The 16,536-nt window shown below is 38.1% G+C and overlaps 1 protein-coding gene across 1 annotated transcript; it reads left to right on the top strand.

Moving 5' to 3' along the window:
• Positions 1-1,420: 1,420 nt before the first annotated feature.
• Positions 1,421-15,357, top strand: ncaph (non-SMC condensin I complex, subunit H). Its single transcript, XM_058635118.1, has 18 exons — positions 1,421-1,545; positions 2,857-3,076; positions 3,950-4,040; positions 4,147-4,239; positions 5,933-6,050; positions 6,143-6,279; positions 6,506-6,695; positions 6,825-6,907; positions 7,398-7,591; positions 8,026-8,171; positions 8,545-8,651; positions 9,661-9,780; positions 10,021-10,128; positions 11,309-11,452; positions 11,640-11,750; positions 13,199-13,275; positions 14,083-14,158; positions 15,023-15,357. The coding sequence occupies exons 2-18, from the start codon at positions 2,862-2,864 to the stop codon at positions 15,080-15,082; spliced, it is 2,070 nt and encodes a 689-aa protein (XP_058491101.1). The 5' UTR covers positions 1,421-1,545; positions 2,857-2,861; the 3' UTR covers positions 15,083-15,357.
• The last annotated feature ends 1,179 nt before the right edge of the window (positions 15,358-16,536 follow it).

Below are 16,536 nucleotides of genomic sequence, written 5' to 3'. Positions count from 1 at the left end.
CATCTGAGCCTCATCGAGGTGATTTTGAGGACTGGATGTTCATGTCAGTGCTGAAGCAGCCTTGTGTGTTTACGATGTTAGCTCTGTTGAGCAGTGAACATTGTATTACATTGTTTAAATTGATTAAGGGTATATGTTTAAGTCCAAATAGAAACAAGGGATATTGGAAGATAATGTTATTGCTAATGTAAAGTTTAATACAAATATAGAATAACAACTTAATACAATTTATTTTGGGTGTGCTACAAGGTGGCAATGACGTTCCTGCATGGTGATGTCCTGTGTTACACGGGAACCTCATCCCTAACCCCCACTGCCAGCTCTCCCTGATTGATCACATGGTCAGCGTTGTAGGAAAGTAAACTACATCTCTTCCAGGTTTAATGCTGCTTTCAGCACGTAGGAAATAAAATGTTAAATACCATGAGCCTCCATGATTCAGGGTTTATCCTCTCACCGTGTTTGTGTATTGGAGCACAGCCCTGCATCACATTTATTTTGACTGTCTGAGTCTCATCCATGCATTCTTCACCTGCTAACGATGGTCTCCCTGGACAGCGGAGCTGTACATTCTATTCATAAATGTAAAAGTAAATGATTGTTTAATGCTGCACTATCATACGTTGTGCTCCATTTTAGTCTAACTTTCTGTTTGTTTTCTATTTCTACTTCAGTCTACTCTGTTTTAGTGAAATTATAATTGAATAATAGCCTTTGCCCAACATCACCCACATACAGTATTTTATAATAATATAATTGAATGTTGAATGAACTTTGAACTGTTATTTTGTTTCTATGTAAAGCACGAGTTGCCGTGTATGAAATGTTAAATTATTGAGAATGAATCAACAGTAATTTAATCATCTGTTTTTGTTAGTTTCTTTCTTAGGATGAACTTTCAAATTTTTATCATTGAATATTCATGTTTTATTAAAGTTAATGCAAAAAAAAAAAAGTGTTTGTGTTTCTGGAATGGTGGAAAAGAGGAAGTGACCTCAGTGACAAAGACATATACTAATTCCAGGTTTTGGACCCCATGAAGACTAGTGGTCCTGTAGAACACAGTGTTTATAGGTCCTAGCGAAGTGTCAAAAACAAGTAGACACACACATGCACACATAAACACACACAAAGGCTTGTGAATCTATGTTTCTTAGGACACTTCACACGTTTACATTCATTACTTTGTTCCGCAGAAATTAGGTTCTGTCTCATTGGGACCAGGTTTTGGTCTCCATGAGGACTAATGGTCCTGACAAGAACAGTGTTTATGACAGAAAAGGTTCTAAACAGGCGACAATTACAAGAGCACACACGCGCGCACACACACACACCTTCAATTTTTCTGTCTATGGATGTCATTGCGAAAACCAAACATGGGCGTGGTTTAACGTCATGACGTATGGCGGAGAAACGTAAACCGTTCGGCGCAAAAATTCAAACGCTGTACAGGGAGACAAACCACAGCTTGCTCTGCTCTCCTGGTACACATTACAGGTTAAAAGGAGTCACGATTAAGCCACGCCGGATATTACACTTTCACAGGTATGTTGAGTGCACAAAGACAGTTTCGTGGAGAAGCTTTTGTTTGTGCCTTTGTGTGTGATGAAAATGGAAACACGTTTAAGCTAGCTAATGCTAGCCGGGGCTAGCGTGTTTATGCTGTGATGCTTATTGTGGGTCTGCAACCAGTTTCCTGTGTTTATCTAACCCTAACCCTCTTTATCTATGTAATTCAAAAATCAACTTATCTCGTCATATGTTCTGTGCTAATATCATATCTGCCGCATCGAGACTGTTTACATTAACTCATAACCTGCATCACTAGTTTGAAGCTTTTTTCAACTGTGACTTTTTGTTTATGTTAGATTCTTTCGTTGTTTATTTTACACAGTGTTAAAAATGTTTTCAGTAATCAAGCAAACATTATTGTGTTATATTCATTATTATAATAATAATAATGTTATATATTCTATTTTTTTTTACCACTGTTGCCTATTACCTTTACATTCTATAAAACCAGCAAGCCTTTTTATTATAGGAATATGGGTTGTTGCATTTTTGAAAGTGGCTACTCTATGAGGTATACAGGAGGTCTTGTGCTGCTGTGGCCCATCATCATGGTCATTCACTTTACATTTTCTCTTTTTTTGGACACAGTAAACACATTCGCTGTAAACACTGACTAGAGATGGCTGTGTGTGACAATCCTAGTAGATCAGCAGTTTGTGAAATATTCAAACCAGCCTATCTGGCACTAACAACCACGACACGTCCAGAGTCACTTATATACCATTAATATATCGCACATCTTCATTCTGATGCTCATTTTGAACTGCAGCAGCTTGTTTTGACCATATCTACATGACTTAATTTTGCTGCCATGTGATTCAATAGAGGTTTAAACGAAAGTTGCTTGACATATACTGTATATTCACATATTATAATATACAAGCAACAACACTTGTGGTCTTTACAATCTGGATTTTTATTTATGTTTTAAATGTGTAGAATAAGTATGAAATATGTACATCAAATGGGTAAGCGCCTTTCAAACCCTCAGGGGCACTTTACATCTTAAATAAGAAGATAAATCAAATAAAACGGACAGGATCAACACAGTAGTTGGAGTTTAAAAATTAATGCAAGAGTGTAAAATGCAGAATACTGAGGTGATACGGGGTGATCCACTGTGATTAATCAAATTTTTTCAAAAAGGATTAGTTAAATAATGCATTCTTGTTTTATTCATGTTTTATACACAGTGGCCCAGCTGTTTTGGATGTGGTGTTCATTTATTATCTTTTCAAAACAATGACATTTTAATTTAATTACTGTTTTTCTTGAATTCCCCAGCTAAGATGAGCGCAGCCTCCACACCCATCTCCCGGGTTCGTCAGGGATGGGCATCATCCTTGAAGAACAAGGGTCAGTCCCCTGTAGCCTGCAGCACACCACTGCTCGCAGCCTTCCCCGGTAACGATGACGAGCAGGAACGTCGTCAGCGGAGAAGGTCAAGAGTCATTGACCTTCAAACTGCTACGGACACCTCCTTTAACGACTCTGCATCTCACAGGTATGCTGCAGAGTTTAAAGCTTCCAACTAGAGCTGGATGATATGGCCCAAAACATTGATGGTCTGATATTGATAGTTATGATATACTGTCAGGTAATTAAAGGTTTTTTTTTAAAGTTTTGCCCCTGAGTGAAAGTTGAAGAAACTGTTATAAATAATAATAAAAATTCTATATGGACAGAAAACAACACTCGTAAATACAGATTATTATGTTTTGTTTATCAAAGTCTGTTTGTACACAGCATAAACATTATGGGAATCGATTATTGTTATGAAAATAATCCATTAATGTGTTGATTATTTTCTCGGTTGGTCCATAAAATGTGAGAAAACGTAGATTTGTGTTTCCCAAACCTCGAAAAGATGATGTTCTCAGATGTCTCATTTTGTCCACAAACCAAAGTGTTTCAGATTTAATGAGTTCTGTCAAATATATCTACATTTAAGAAGCTGACCAATCAGAAACTTTGTTTTAATTAAAAAAACAACAATATACTAATGGATTGTCAAAATAGTTGATGATTAAATAATCATTGCAGCCCTACATCATATCGATATATTTAACTTTTGTTAAATTATTTTTGACTAAGTGTATTGCGTAATCTTGCAATATATTGATTAGAGCTGCAACTATTCATACATTATTAATTAATGACTAAAATACAATAACGAATCGGTTTGAATGTTTGTTTTTTAATTATCAAACCTGGTTCACTGATGTGAATATTTTCTGCTTTCTTGGCGACATATAACAAAGGAAGAGTTGACTTTAATTTCTGATAACCTATTAAATCATGGCTTTGTCAACACATTTCTTGCTGCCATGTAATATTCCTCCTGAAAGCCTGAGGATAATCTCATGTTTGTATGCAGTGCCACAGGGACTCCTGCTGCCGTGCCCAAGTTGTCAAATGCACAGATCTCGGAGCATTACTCCACCTGCATAAAACTCTCCACTGAGAATGTAAGTGTCATGTATTGTCCTGTTTTGGCATGAGGATGTGCTCTTCTTCCATCTATATTCAGGGAATGGTAAAAGATTAATGCATTGCATTATCTTTTTTTGTCAGAAAATCACCACCAAAAATGCCTTTGGTCTCCATCTGATTGATTACATGGCGGATATTCTCAAACAGAAGGATTCTGAGCTCACAAACTTTAAGGTATGATTATTCTTTATTGAACTTCATTAGGAGCCTTAAATCTGCAGTGTGTAACTTCTGGTGATTGTTGTCATTATTGTTCTGCCTCTATTTTGTCTTTTTGAACAGTAAAAGTGTGTAATTAAGAACAAACATCTGCATAATCAGAATTTGCAGGGAATTTGAGTCTATAGTGTGGGAATGTCCCTGCTAACTGGGATGATGTACCCTCTTTATGACCTCTTTTTTAAAAATTTTATAATTTCTTTTACTCCTTGTCTCCTTCCACGATCCTCCTTCCCTGCTGTCTCTTTCTGCTTTTTGTCGTCTCCTGCCTTCACCCCCTCCTCCCCCTGAGCCTCTCAATCTCCTTTTGCTTTTCATGTTGTTCTAAATAGTTTGAATGCCCTGTCACTCGGCCCATCTCTCTATTTCCTTCCTTGTCTTCTTCCATCTTCTCTTAGTGCATTTGTTCTATATCCTTGACTAAGAGCAGAGCACAGACAAACATCTATTTATTGTCTAAATGCTAATCAATGCCTGTGTCAGAGACTGAACTTTTGCTGTTATGGCTTTACTAATATGGATTAAAACATCAGTAGCTGAAAATCATATATAATATTTTTATTTATTTATATTATATATCATATTTTCAAGAACATATTTAAGGGTGGTGTTCATTCAACAAACTTAAATAGTGCCATTCTGCCTCTCAAATAAATAATCTATGCTAATCTTTTAAGTAATAAGTACCATCATATTCAGACTATACTACAGATATGCATGAAAGCTCATGAAAACATTGTTTAATAAAACAAACTGTGATGCACTCTTTTAAACTATTAAGTTCACCTCTTAAAAGTACATGTATGCTGACATATTTTGGTCTCAAGCCTTCATCATGGAGTCAAACAGACCTTATAGTAGAAGAGGGCATCTTATTGTGATGTTCTACCAATTCATTTCTACCCCAGGAACAAGAGGTGGTGGCCACAATAATAAAGTAATGGTTATTTCATCATCCTCATTTCCTCATTTCTGCCAATTCTTAAAGTATTCAGTTTAATTGCGTGTGGAACCCTCACTTGCCTGAAGCTGCCGTACAGAACATTTTGTCATTTTTGTTGTTATTATTTTGACACTGTTTTGTATCCATAAATGTAACATTATTAGTATGCTACATCCTTCATCTGAAAACAGCTTTGTTGAGCAACTCTATTCAACTCGACTGAGGGATATATACAGCAGGGGTGGGTGGGGATGATTCCCTCTTATCAACTACCAGGTTTTCTAAGCTGTAAAAATTCACTTCTGACAGTTTTGTGAGTGCTTTTTTGTGTCATACTCAGCCTGCTCACTTCACTAGTGCAATGTTGCTATTTTCTTTGTCGACATAAATTGAATCCCTTCTTGTGTGCAGTGTGGGAATGTCACACGAGATCTAAACGCCACTGGTTAAGTGTGTCATTATAGATAATATAGAAGTAAATACTTTGTAGTCATTTTGGCAAAATAAGTGTGAATGGTTTACTCTATATTTGAATGTTTTTTATCCATTTAAGGTCTCACAAGTTTTGAGCAGAGCATTCAAGCCGCAAAACTTAATGTAAAGGTGTCAATAAAATATACCGTCACTTCAGCATGACTGTTCTCTGCCATCTTTACTGTAAGCAGCGTGTATGATGTATTCTTTGTTTGTGTGTTCCTACTAAAGGTTGCAGCAGGTACTTTAGATGCCAGTACAAAAATCTATGCTGTGAGGGTGGATGCCGTTCATGCTGATGCTTACAGGGTGCTCGGTGGCCTGGGAGCCGAGACCAAACCAGGGGAGGGTAAGAAATTCTTTACCACTGAATTATGACTGTACTAGATGGCATGTCCACTTACTTTCCTGCTCTTCTGTTTTGTTTTTGCCCACAAACAGACGCAAATAACGAGAACAGAGACGATGAAGGAGCTGAAGTGAGTGCAAAGCAGCCGAAGAGAAAGCGGCCTCCTAAGAAGACAGTGGAGCAGAACCTGAGCAACATCAATAGTGCAGAGTCTGAGAGGAAATGTGAGGTAAGGTGTGATTGGAGGTGGACTGTTTCACTCTTTGGAAACTAGCTATGGTGGTTATAGTTTAAAGTAACACTGTAAAATCAAGCAACATTTATTGGTGGTGACTTGAACTTTGATTCATTAAAAGTTGTGTAATATTTCCATTTCAGTGCATACACTGTGTAAGTTCTTTTTGACCTCATCTTTATGAGTCTAATCATGATCAAATATTCTTGTTCTTGCCCAGGTGGACCCCATGTTTCAGCGAATGGCCTCATCTTTTGATGAAAGTAGCACCGCTGGCGTCTTCCTGCCAGTTCTCTTCAGTGAGAACAGTCGATGCGAGCTGCTCTTCCCCTCCTACATGACGCTTCTGCAGTCCAGACCCTCGTATTCTCCTCCACCTCCACAGACAGTCTCCACTTCTCCATTCAAGGGTAAAACATATTTACTAAGTTTGGGAAAATGTAGTCTTCTCCGTTTATTTTTTAAGTTGTTAGGTCGCCTTTCAACACTGCTCATTGCCACCAGATATATAGTATACCTGTGCTTTGTGTTTCTTCCAGCTGGACTACAGCGTTCCCAGGAGAAGAGCTCCATTTGCCCCTCACTGCTGGACTTCTCTTTCACTAGCTGGAACCCCGAGCAGGTCAGAGATCCTCATCAGCACCACGTCTTCCATAGTTCAGATGAAATGGTAGCAGAAGCAGCAATTATTTGGTTAAGGCACAGAGCACTGCAGCATCCATAGTTCAGCTTTCCTCCCCCTGCATTTGCTGTATACATATCAGCACTAAAATGTAGGTGGACACAAACACAATGCTGACAACCCAGGATCATCTTATAATTTGTTAAGTATATTATCCTCATTTGCATCCCTTTTTTAAAAATCCCCCTTTACCCTGTATTTTATTGCTTTTTTAATAGTTTCTATTCATTATTTGTTTTCATTTGCAAACTCTTGCTTCATTTATGTTTTTTTCCTTTTATTTAGGATTTATAACGACATGTGATGAAAGAAAGAGAAACACTAATCCACAATCTTAACATATTTATTGTTTGTATTTATATATGTATTATTAAACACAAATCATTTACATAAAGTGATATTCTATTCTATTCTGTGCATCTTTTGTCAGACTATGAATCAGCTCCTGGAGAAGATGAAGCAAGGTGAGCATGTATTTGATGTAAATGCTGAGCCCGAGATTGAACCAGAAGAGGACGATTGCCCTGACTTTGATGCTGACTATGAGGACGGACCCGGTGACTGTGAGGAAGGTTCCAAGGAACACAAAGAGGGATGTGAGGCTTCTACGTCTGGTAAAGGAAGGTGAGATTGTGAACTCCAGTGCATTTGAAGGGGGAAGATGCAATAACTTAATTTTTTAATGCAGACCTTGTGATTAAGGAGGCAAATGGGCAAAAGCTTTTAGTGCTTCTCTTTGTGCATGTTCCACACTTTTTCCTCCTTGTATTCTTAAAAGCTATAAGACCCTTATTTAAGATGATAAGAGGACCTTCGTTAAGCGCTCTTCTTTTTAATACCCATTGAAGTGTTACACTAAGGTTTGCTTCACATATTTACTGGGAGAATGTCATTTTTTTTCACCAGGAGAGTAGATATTTAATTAATTAGAACATCCTGAATATCCTGGTGAGAGTGTGTCCAAATCAAAACCTGTCAGCCTTGATTAATTTAAGGCCTTTGCGTGTGTGTGTGTGTGTGCTTGCGTTGCTTTGAATGGTGATGTGATGAAAATGCAGAGATGTGATCGCGATTGGAGAGGGAGACATCGCCACGATGTGCATGCAACTGTCCTCACAGCCCAGGGAATATTCCTACTTCAGCCCCAGGACCATGGCTGCGTGGGCTGGACCAGGATACTGGCAGTTCAAGCCAAAGCACAAGTGTGAGTGACAATTGATTGACTTGATACAGCCAACAAAATCTGCTGTAGCAAAGGTTCCATCCTGAAGCACAATTAATGTTGTTCATAATCGGCACATGTAAAGAACATTTCTTATATAATTTTTTTATACACTATTTATCAACTAACAGGAAAGTTAGTTGCAGCACCAGTTTGGTCAATAGCCATCTCATTACACTTTTGTAAATACACATTACAGAACAAACTATACACACGTACATTTTAGATTTTTTTGTGATTGGTACAAGTATGAAGTCGTTTTCGTGTTTCCTTTTAACAGCTGTGATGAGTTTCTAAATGTTGTGTGTTATAATTAACTGTTTCTATGTCGCTTCTTGCACTTAATCTCCTATAGTGGACCATTTGCCTGACAAGGAGACACGCAAGAGGAAGCCCAAGAAGGTGTTTGAAATAGATTTCAGCGACGACGTCAACTTCGACACCTACTTCCGCACCACAAGGGTAAAATAAAATCTGGAAAGTTTCTATATTCCTTGAGAAAGATGTGTACAGTGAGCAGAGTGGTTGTTATAGCATATTAATTAAACCAGTGTGACATCAGTTTTGGTTTGCACCCGACAGTGTTTCTGATCTTAATGGTATACTGTAGGTTTTTCTTAAGTGTGGTTTGTATAAAGCCATGGTTCACAAGCTATGGTACTCAAGCTTCCTCTGGTGGTTCATAGAGGAAAATCACAAATACTATTCTACTGTATATACCAGATTAAGTGATCGGAGAGGAGCTGAGGAATTTTGAACAGACTGCGTTTGTCACAAAAGGCTCAAAGTACACTATGTGGAGACGTAGTAGCTGCTAGTCTCTTTTGTGAGCTGTGCATTGCCAACACCTAGGACTGGGTGATATGGCTTAAAAATAAAATCACCAATTTACTCACACCACAGTTGATTTAGAATTATAGTTTGCTTCTTTAAAACAAACTTAAATTATTCAACACAAGTTTTGCTTTTATTTTTCCTTTTGGGATTTGAACAAGGCTTCCACTATGGCTTTTGCATTTTCATTACGTTCATCATAACCCCATGCTACTACACGCAAATGTGAATTAATCAATAAAATCCATTTATCACCCAGACTGCTGGTTGCAAAAAGAATGTTGGTCTATGGGAACATTGGCTTCTACTTCTCCCCTGATAAGTTTAGTAAACATTTTCGTGAAGAGTTAATCGTCTCACTTACTAGTTTATGGCCTTTAAAAGAACTTTGCAAAGTATGTTATACACTGCCTGGTCAAAAAAACGTCGGCACCTTTTTACAGCAGCTGTTTATTTTTTGGTAGTCTTGGTCAGTAGGTCAGGTCTAGGTTCAGCAATATTATGTGTCCAAACAATGAGGTCCTCATTGAAATACCTACATTCTCTAAATACTGTCTCTCTCTAGTTTTTTGAGAAACTGACTGAAATCTGTCAAAATCATGAGCTGAGAATAACATCATCTGCTTTCCTTTCACAGGCTGCAACCACCATCACCAAGTCTGCCCTCAGTGCCAGCAAAAAGAAGTCGACTCTACCAGCAGACTTCCAGTTTCCCCCAGAGACTCTCTCCCAGCTCAGCCTCAAACCTTCCAGCTCGGTGAGACCTCACTTACTCCTGTCGGCTGATGAGGCTGCTGGGAAATATTGAAAGCAGAGGAGCACAAACAGCATCTTTCATTTTGTTTGTAGAATCAATGTACCAGTGACCAGTGTGGTCCAAATACTTTCACAGACCAACAGGGAATTTTAGTTTGGCATCACAGACTGAAAATAAATCTCCAAAAATGGGTATTATTACAAACTAGAAATTAATGATCCACATTTTTGTTTTCCCTAGTTGAGTCAAGATGCCAAGAAGAGGTTGTCTGGAGAGCTCGGCGAAGGCATTGGAGACTATGACTACAACAATGCCAATGACACAGCCAACTTCTGTCCAGGGCTTCAGGTCTGAAATATTATTTGATCTGACTTTCTTTTGTGGTTGGATGCAGTGATATGTACAGGGAACGCTGAACCTCTAACTCCTCCTGGAGTGTGTGAATGATGTGTGATTAGGGAAAAAGGCCTTAGATGAGCTGTATGTTTGAGTGAATGATAGAACTCAAGTGTAAACTGCTCTGAGTGATTACTAAGAGTAGGAAAAAGTGTTATATGAACACAGAATATTTGCCATGTATTCTGACTGGGTGACACATGATGTATTTGAGTTTGATGTGAGTGTTTATGCAACCGATGCTCAAATCAGTGCAGCTGATGGCAGATATATGATGCCAATTATTTTATACCAATATTATGGTTTGCGCAATATCCATTATGTCAATATCTCAGGATCACTTGGGTCAATAACCAATACCAATACTGAATTATGTCAACTGTTCTCTGTGCCCAACTGAAGAGGTCATTTAGTCTCTGCTGTAGTGATATTAACAATCTTTTTCATTCTGATGTCACAGCAGATGTAGATTTACAATTTCTTCATTGTTCAAAATCAATAAATGTAAAAATAATAGTTGGAGAAGGCACCAGTATAGAAGTTAAGGAGGTAGCAGCCTATTTAGTCATTAGTCATATCTTTGTCTGTTTGCCGACAATCTGATAAACCATTTTATAGCCAAGATCGGCTGGTACTAATATCATGTCAATTGTATTGTGCATCCGTAGCTGATATGGTTGGCCAATTTTCTCCATCTGATAAAATATAAGTTTAATAATAACCAATCTAAACTTACTAAAATTACCAATAATCAGTATCCGTATCAAAAATTGTCTGGATTAATTGATTCATTACATTACATGTCATTTAGCTGACACTTTTATCCAAAGCGACTTACAAGGGAATTGAGTACAACATGCCAGGTACTTGAACTTGCGACCATGACGTTTTTTTGCACACAGGGTACCGGTCTTAACCACTGAGTCACCCCCTTCATTTGTTTAATCACTTCAAAAGTCACTGATGGAAATACGCCCGTTGCACTAATGTTAAGTGCAGACCAGCTGATCAGTATCAGTGAAAAATAACACGACATATGTGGATCGTGATCAAACATCTCACCCTGAGTCTGGTGTTGACCTACATTTTCATGCTTGTGGCACCTCTTTGTCTGTCCTGCTCTGCTCCTCAGGGTGGTGACAGTGATGATGATGTTGAAGGGTTTGCTGGTTCAGACGACACACAGCCTTCAGCGGACAGTTTACCGTCACACTCTCAAGATCTAGAGGGCGTGTCCACCTACGGCGAGGACGATTTGGTACCGGAACCCCACAGAGTGAGTTTTAAAAAGTCACAAGATCCTTCAAACATTGCAAGCCAAGTACATGACATTACTTGCAGTCAGTGGCCCTCAAAGAACAAGACATGCAGGAAGCCTCAAGGCTACAAGCTCATTTTATAAAAAAGATTGTACTCATGGTAAATTAGCAGATGATATTCAGTTGTGCTTCTTTCTCCTGTAGGTCAACAAGATTGAGATCAACTATGCCAAGACTGCAAAGAAAATGGATATGAAGAGGCTGAAGAACAGTATGTGGAGTCTCCTCACTGAAAGCCCAGAAAAACCCTCAGAGGTAAAGTTACACTGACAGATTGGCCTTGTATCATGGACCGGTTTAGGTTGAATCTTTACTACAAAAATAGAACCCACATTCGACGTGTGTGGTGACGTCACTGCACGGCTGCGTGAGACTGCAGTGACTTCGATAACACACACACACACACACACGAGTGACTAGTGATTTCTAAAGCATTCGTTTTTAGTTTAACTGAATCAAATCACTAGAATCAGTTCATTCAAAATATTTGTTCAGTACTTCCTCCATGAATGGAGCACGAACTCCATCTGACACAGTCACTGGACTGAAATACAGCGGCATGGTTTGTGATGCCGCCCGCGATCCGCAGTGCTGTCGCTAAATACACCAGACTCCTCTGTTAAATATTGAGATTTTAGATTTTATTTCCCTGGTAGTTGTTGGAGATTAACCCACGTTTTTTAGGATTGTTAAGTAGTTTCAATTGATCTACAGTTCGCTTTTGATCGGCTTGATTTCTGTGTCAGACGTCTCTTCCTGTGACGGCACTCTGACCAATCAGTGGCCGGCAGTCTGGCGACGTCACACATAATGCCTCCTCAGTGTGCTTGGAACCTCGCCAGAGCAGGTACTACAAAAGAACCTGGTACTAGGTACAACAAAAGTACCTGGTACCAGATGCTCGTGGAAACACAACTTAACCGTGCTGTAGTGAGGCGAGTAGAGCCAGTGAAAACACGCCATTACTTTTGTCCTTCAGCACTAATAAAATTGATGGGATTCTACTTCAAATGGCCTTTTTTAAGTTTTAATCTTGATTTAGTTGAATTTGATGGGAGATCGCACCCTTTAAATATCTGGTGCCCAATGTTTTGGCTTTGAAAAAGGAAGGAACATATACGTGTACTTCATGTACTACTTCACAGTGGCTCTGCTCAAATGAACGAGTGAAACTTGGTCGAAGAAGAGGGAGTTAACAGCGGGATAATGGTGGAGAAAGCTACGTTAAGGGATTATTGATTATCACAGTATCATTGTATTGTGATATTATTGGTATCACGTATCAGACGTGATCGGTATTCATATTGCCTTCCATTTACATTGAAATTACAGAATTTGAAACTGGGAGTGACAACACCTCCAAGTTGACCGTGTTCCAGAGAGAAGTCGAGGAAAAAAACATTGTCTATCGCACCAGTCAATAACATTTTACAGCACTAAGTGTACAGCAAATAAGACAAAAGCTATTGATGTTGCAGTGTTTGAATGGAGGTAGTTATCTTGGAATCCTGTGTCGGATTTGGTAAGGTTGCTCCGATTTTCCGAATTGGAAGTTGAGGGGCGTACCTTCAACAGGAACTCAGAAATTCCAATTGCTATTTCGCCTAAAACACATAAAAAACAATTTGGTTTTTGAAAGGCCTTCTTCTGTTCTCTTTGCCTTTATGTCCATGTCATTAACTGGGCCTTCATGTTCCCTGCAGGAGGTGGAGACTGTGGAGAAACCAGAAGTGTCTGGTGAGAAAGTGTTCAGTCAAACTACAAAGACGCTGCTTCAAAGGTACCATCAGACCCAAGCACAACTGCCATGACACAGCATTAATAAACTTCACATGTGTTTTAGCACCTTTGGCTGCATCACACAACCTGCTGCTGGTGTTGGACTTTAAATCACAGAAGTATTATTGTAGTTCAGACATGAGCAAGTGGATCTAAACACGCTCAATTGCTCTCAAACTATGAGCTTAGGTCATGAAAATATGTTTTTATTCCTGCAACGATTCATTAATTCTTCATTGATCATTGACTTGATCACCAAGTATTTTAACATGTGATTTACTGGTGTTTTGTTTGTTTTCTGATTTTTCAGCTTCTTAAACGTGAATATTTTCTGGTTTCTTTTCAGTCATTCTGTCTTGTTGAACTAATCTTCGTCATGACTATTATTATAAAGTTTTGGGAACAATGATTAACAAGTGATCGATTATATATCCAAGTAGGAGAGAAGTATATAGTTTAACAGGCTGAAATATAAGAAGAATATAGATTTAAATAACAAGAAATAGAGTAATTGAAAGAAATGTATAAATCGGGGGTCAAAATTGAGCTTCATGAGGTAATCGCCAAGTTGAAGCCTTTGCAATCGTTTCAAATTGTAATTTAGATTACAAGTTTTAAATCCAGCATCATTTCTAAAAGTTTCCATTTAAGGAGCTTTGGCACTCTGGGCTAGTGTTTTGAACAGGTGTAAACAGAGGAAAGTATATTATTGTGATAAAAACTAATAACTACACCTTCCCTAAAGGCACCAGATTTTATGTCCGGCTGCCTGAACGCACCAATATTAATCTGTATTGTTTTGTTCCAGGTTGCCTAACACGATGGCCCAGAACCTGTCGGTACCTCTTGCATTTGTCGCTCTGCTTCATCTTGCCAACGAAAAGGTGAGTGTGTTTTTTTTTATTTAAGCAGTTAATGCTGTAACAATGTTACAGTATTAACATCCTGCAGGTGATGATAGTTATACTTTGAAAGTATGTGTTTCCTTTGTGTCATCCTCACATCACTTCATCTGGGAAAAGAAATACAGTGTAAATGTTTAATAGTATCAAATGATAACATTTATTGACCAACAATTATGGTCTGTATCTTGTTTTGTTTCCACTTGATGATGCCCTTGTATATTTTGAATGGAAATAAAGTATAAACTAAATGTTAAATATATGAAACAGGTGTTAAAGGGCTAATGCATTAATCACCATAGACTGGTGAGAGCTAAAAGTCAAAATCAAAAAGTAACTTTCTTTGCATTAATTTCATTCCCAGTCAAGACACACTGGTGGCTTTGCATTGTTAATATTGTGTTAAAAACTGATATGAATTACAAATACAATTTTAAACATGATTTCTTTTTTTTTTTTTTTAAACAAAAAAAACTAGTTGAATTGTTATTAATTATTGAATTTCTGTGATTGTCCTGTCCTAATATAAACACACTGATATAGAGGAAGGCATTTAGATCTTAAAACAGGGTTCCCACGGGTCCTTGAAATCCTTGAAAGTTTTTGAAAATCTCCCTGAATAGACCTGTGTCATTGAAAGTGTTTGAATTTTGTGCGAGACAGAAGTTGATGTTTAGGTAAATGTCTCCCGCCTCCGATGTTCCTTGAATTTGAGGGAATTGGTCCTGGAAAGTAATTAAAAAATCCTTGAAATTGCTGTCAACCAACGTGTGGGAACCCTGCTAAAAAATGTATTCAGTGTAGTTACATGTGACTGTTTTCTTCTTTTTGTTTTTTCCTTGACAGAATTTGGAGTTGGTGAAAGTTGATGACATGTCAGATATCATCATCAAACAAGGCCAGTGAGGAAGAGTGAATGATGCGATGTTGTATAAATAAGCACTGCTATTCTGTCCTCCTCCATCTCTTTTTAATTCTAATTACTCTGCGACACTTTGCTACTTGTACATGTTTTTATTCCGTTTCTAGCAAATATAAAATAAAGAACTGAGTGTGACCTATTTCCTTGAATAGGCATTTCCTTTTATTCTGTGCTCTTCATCGTTTGTGTAGATAATTGAATTGCTCAACCACTGAACAAATCATTTATTCTGTCAAAAGAAATAAAAAAACAATTTTTTTTTAAAATAAAAAATACTGTCAATGTTTTTTTCAAACACTGTGTATGTTCTCTATAATTCATATTTAATTCATGGGGCAAAGCAGTTATGCAGATTTTTGTAACCTTTGCGGTCAAAATCAGGTTATTTTTTGAGGATGTTTACAGGAATGGTTAGGGTTAAGGTTAAACTACTGTGTAGCTGTTGATTAACTATAGGCTGACACTGCCCACTGGTGGTGTTCTGAAGTGTTGCTACTGAGGTACAGATGCGGTCCACAGAATTTATAGATATTCAAGACAAACAAGCCTTGTTTCAAGGAAATTGTTCTTATTTTTTACTTTAAAAGAAAAATAGTCTTGGCAAACAAGTTTACCGCTAGATAATCTAAGTGGGGAACAATTTTACTGTGTAAAACACTTCTGTCATATTTATTTCACAGTAAATCAGTCGTACACATAGTAGTGTTTACTTTTGTGTCTGAATATGTTGCTTGTGTGCACCAAATATCATTTAGAGCGTTGTTATTGGTATCAGCCTGGGATACATTTGCGCTTCCAACTTTTTTGGGGGGGATGCGTTGAACTCAGGGATGACATCAGTCCCAGTTCCAACATAAATGAACACAGCACTAAAACAGGTAATACTATCAGACCTGACAGAGGGAGCGTTTGTGTGTATACAGCAGCAGCACATGAGCGGCGTTTAACCCATCAAACTGCTGAACACTAGTTAATCAACTATTGAAACTTTTCGTGGTGACTTCTCTGTGTTTTCAGTCACTCGCCAACCTGAATGCAGTTGTCTCACTTAAGCACAGTGCTGCTGTTGCCTCCGCCTGTCTCCATCAAATATATCACTTCCACATGCAGCACAAGACCTAAAGACTGCTATACTGAGAAATGAGTGGAGCTGTGGACCTATCTGACAATGTTTGAATGTAACGAATATTTATTTAAAACTTACGCACTATAGCGTCAAAAAAAAAAAACATCTTTGTCATTATACAAACAAAATTGCACAACGCAATTTCGAGGTCAGACGAAGGGTTGATCAGAGCCTCTGCGAGAAAGAACGCCATCACAAGAGACCCACACAGACCTAGCACCTTCACCGTCATTATCACTGTAAATCGACCTGAATTATTGTTATTATTATTTTTATTTTTTTTCTGCTGCTCATGATTCATTGAAGCCTCTG

This window comes from Solea solea, chromosome 8 (assembly GCF_958295425.1).
Source record: "Solea solea chromosome 8, fSolSol10.1, whole genome shotgun sequence".
Classification (NCBI taxonomy): domain Eukaryota; kingdom Metazoa; phylum Chordata; class Actinopteri; order Pleuronectiformes; family Soleidae; genus Solea; species Solea solea.
This window is presented reverse-complemented; position numbering and strand designations above follow the sequence as displayed.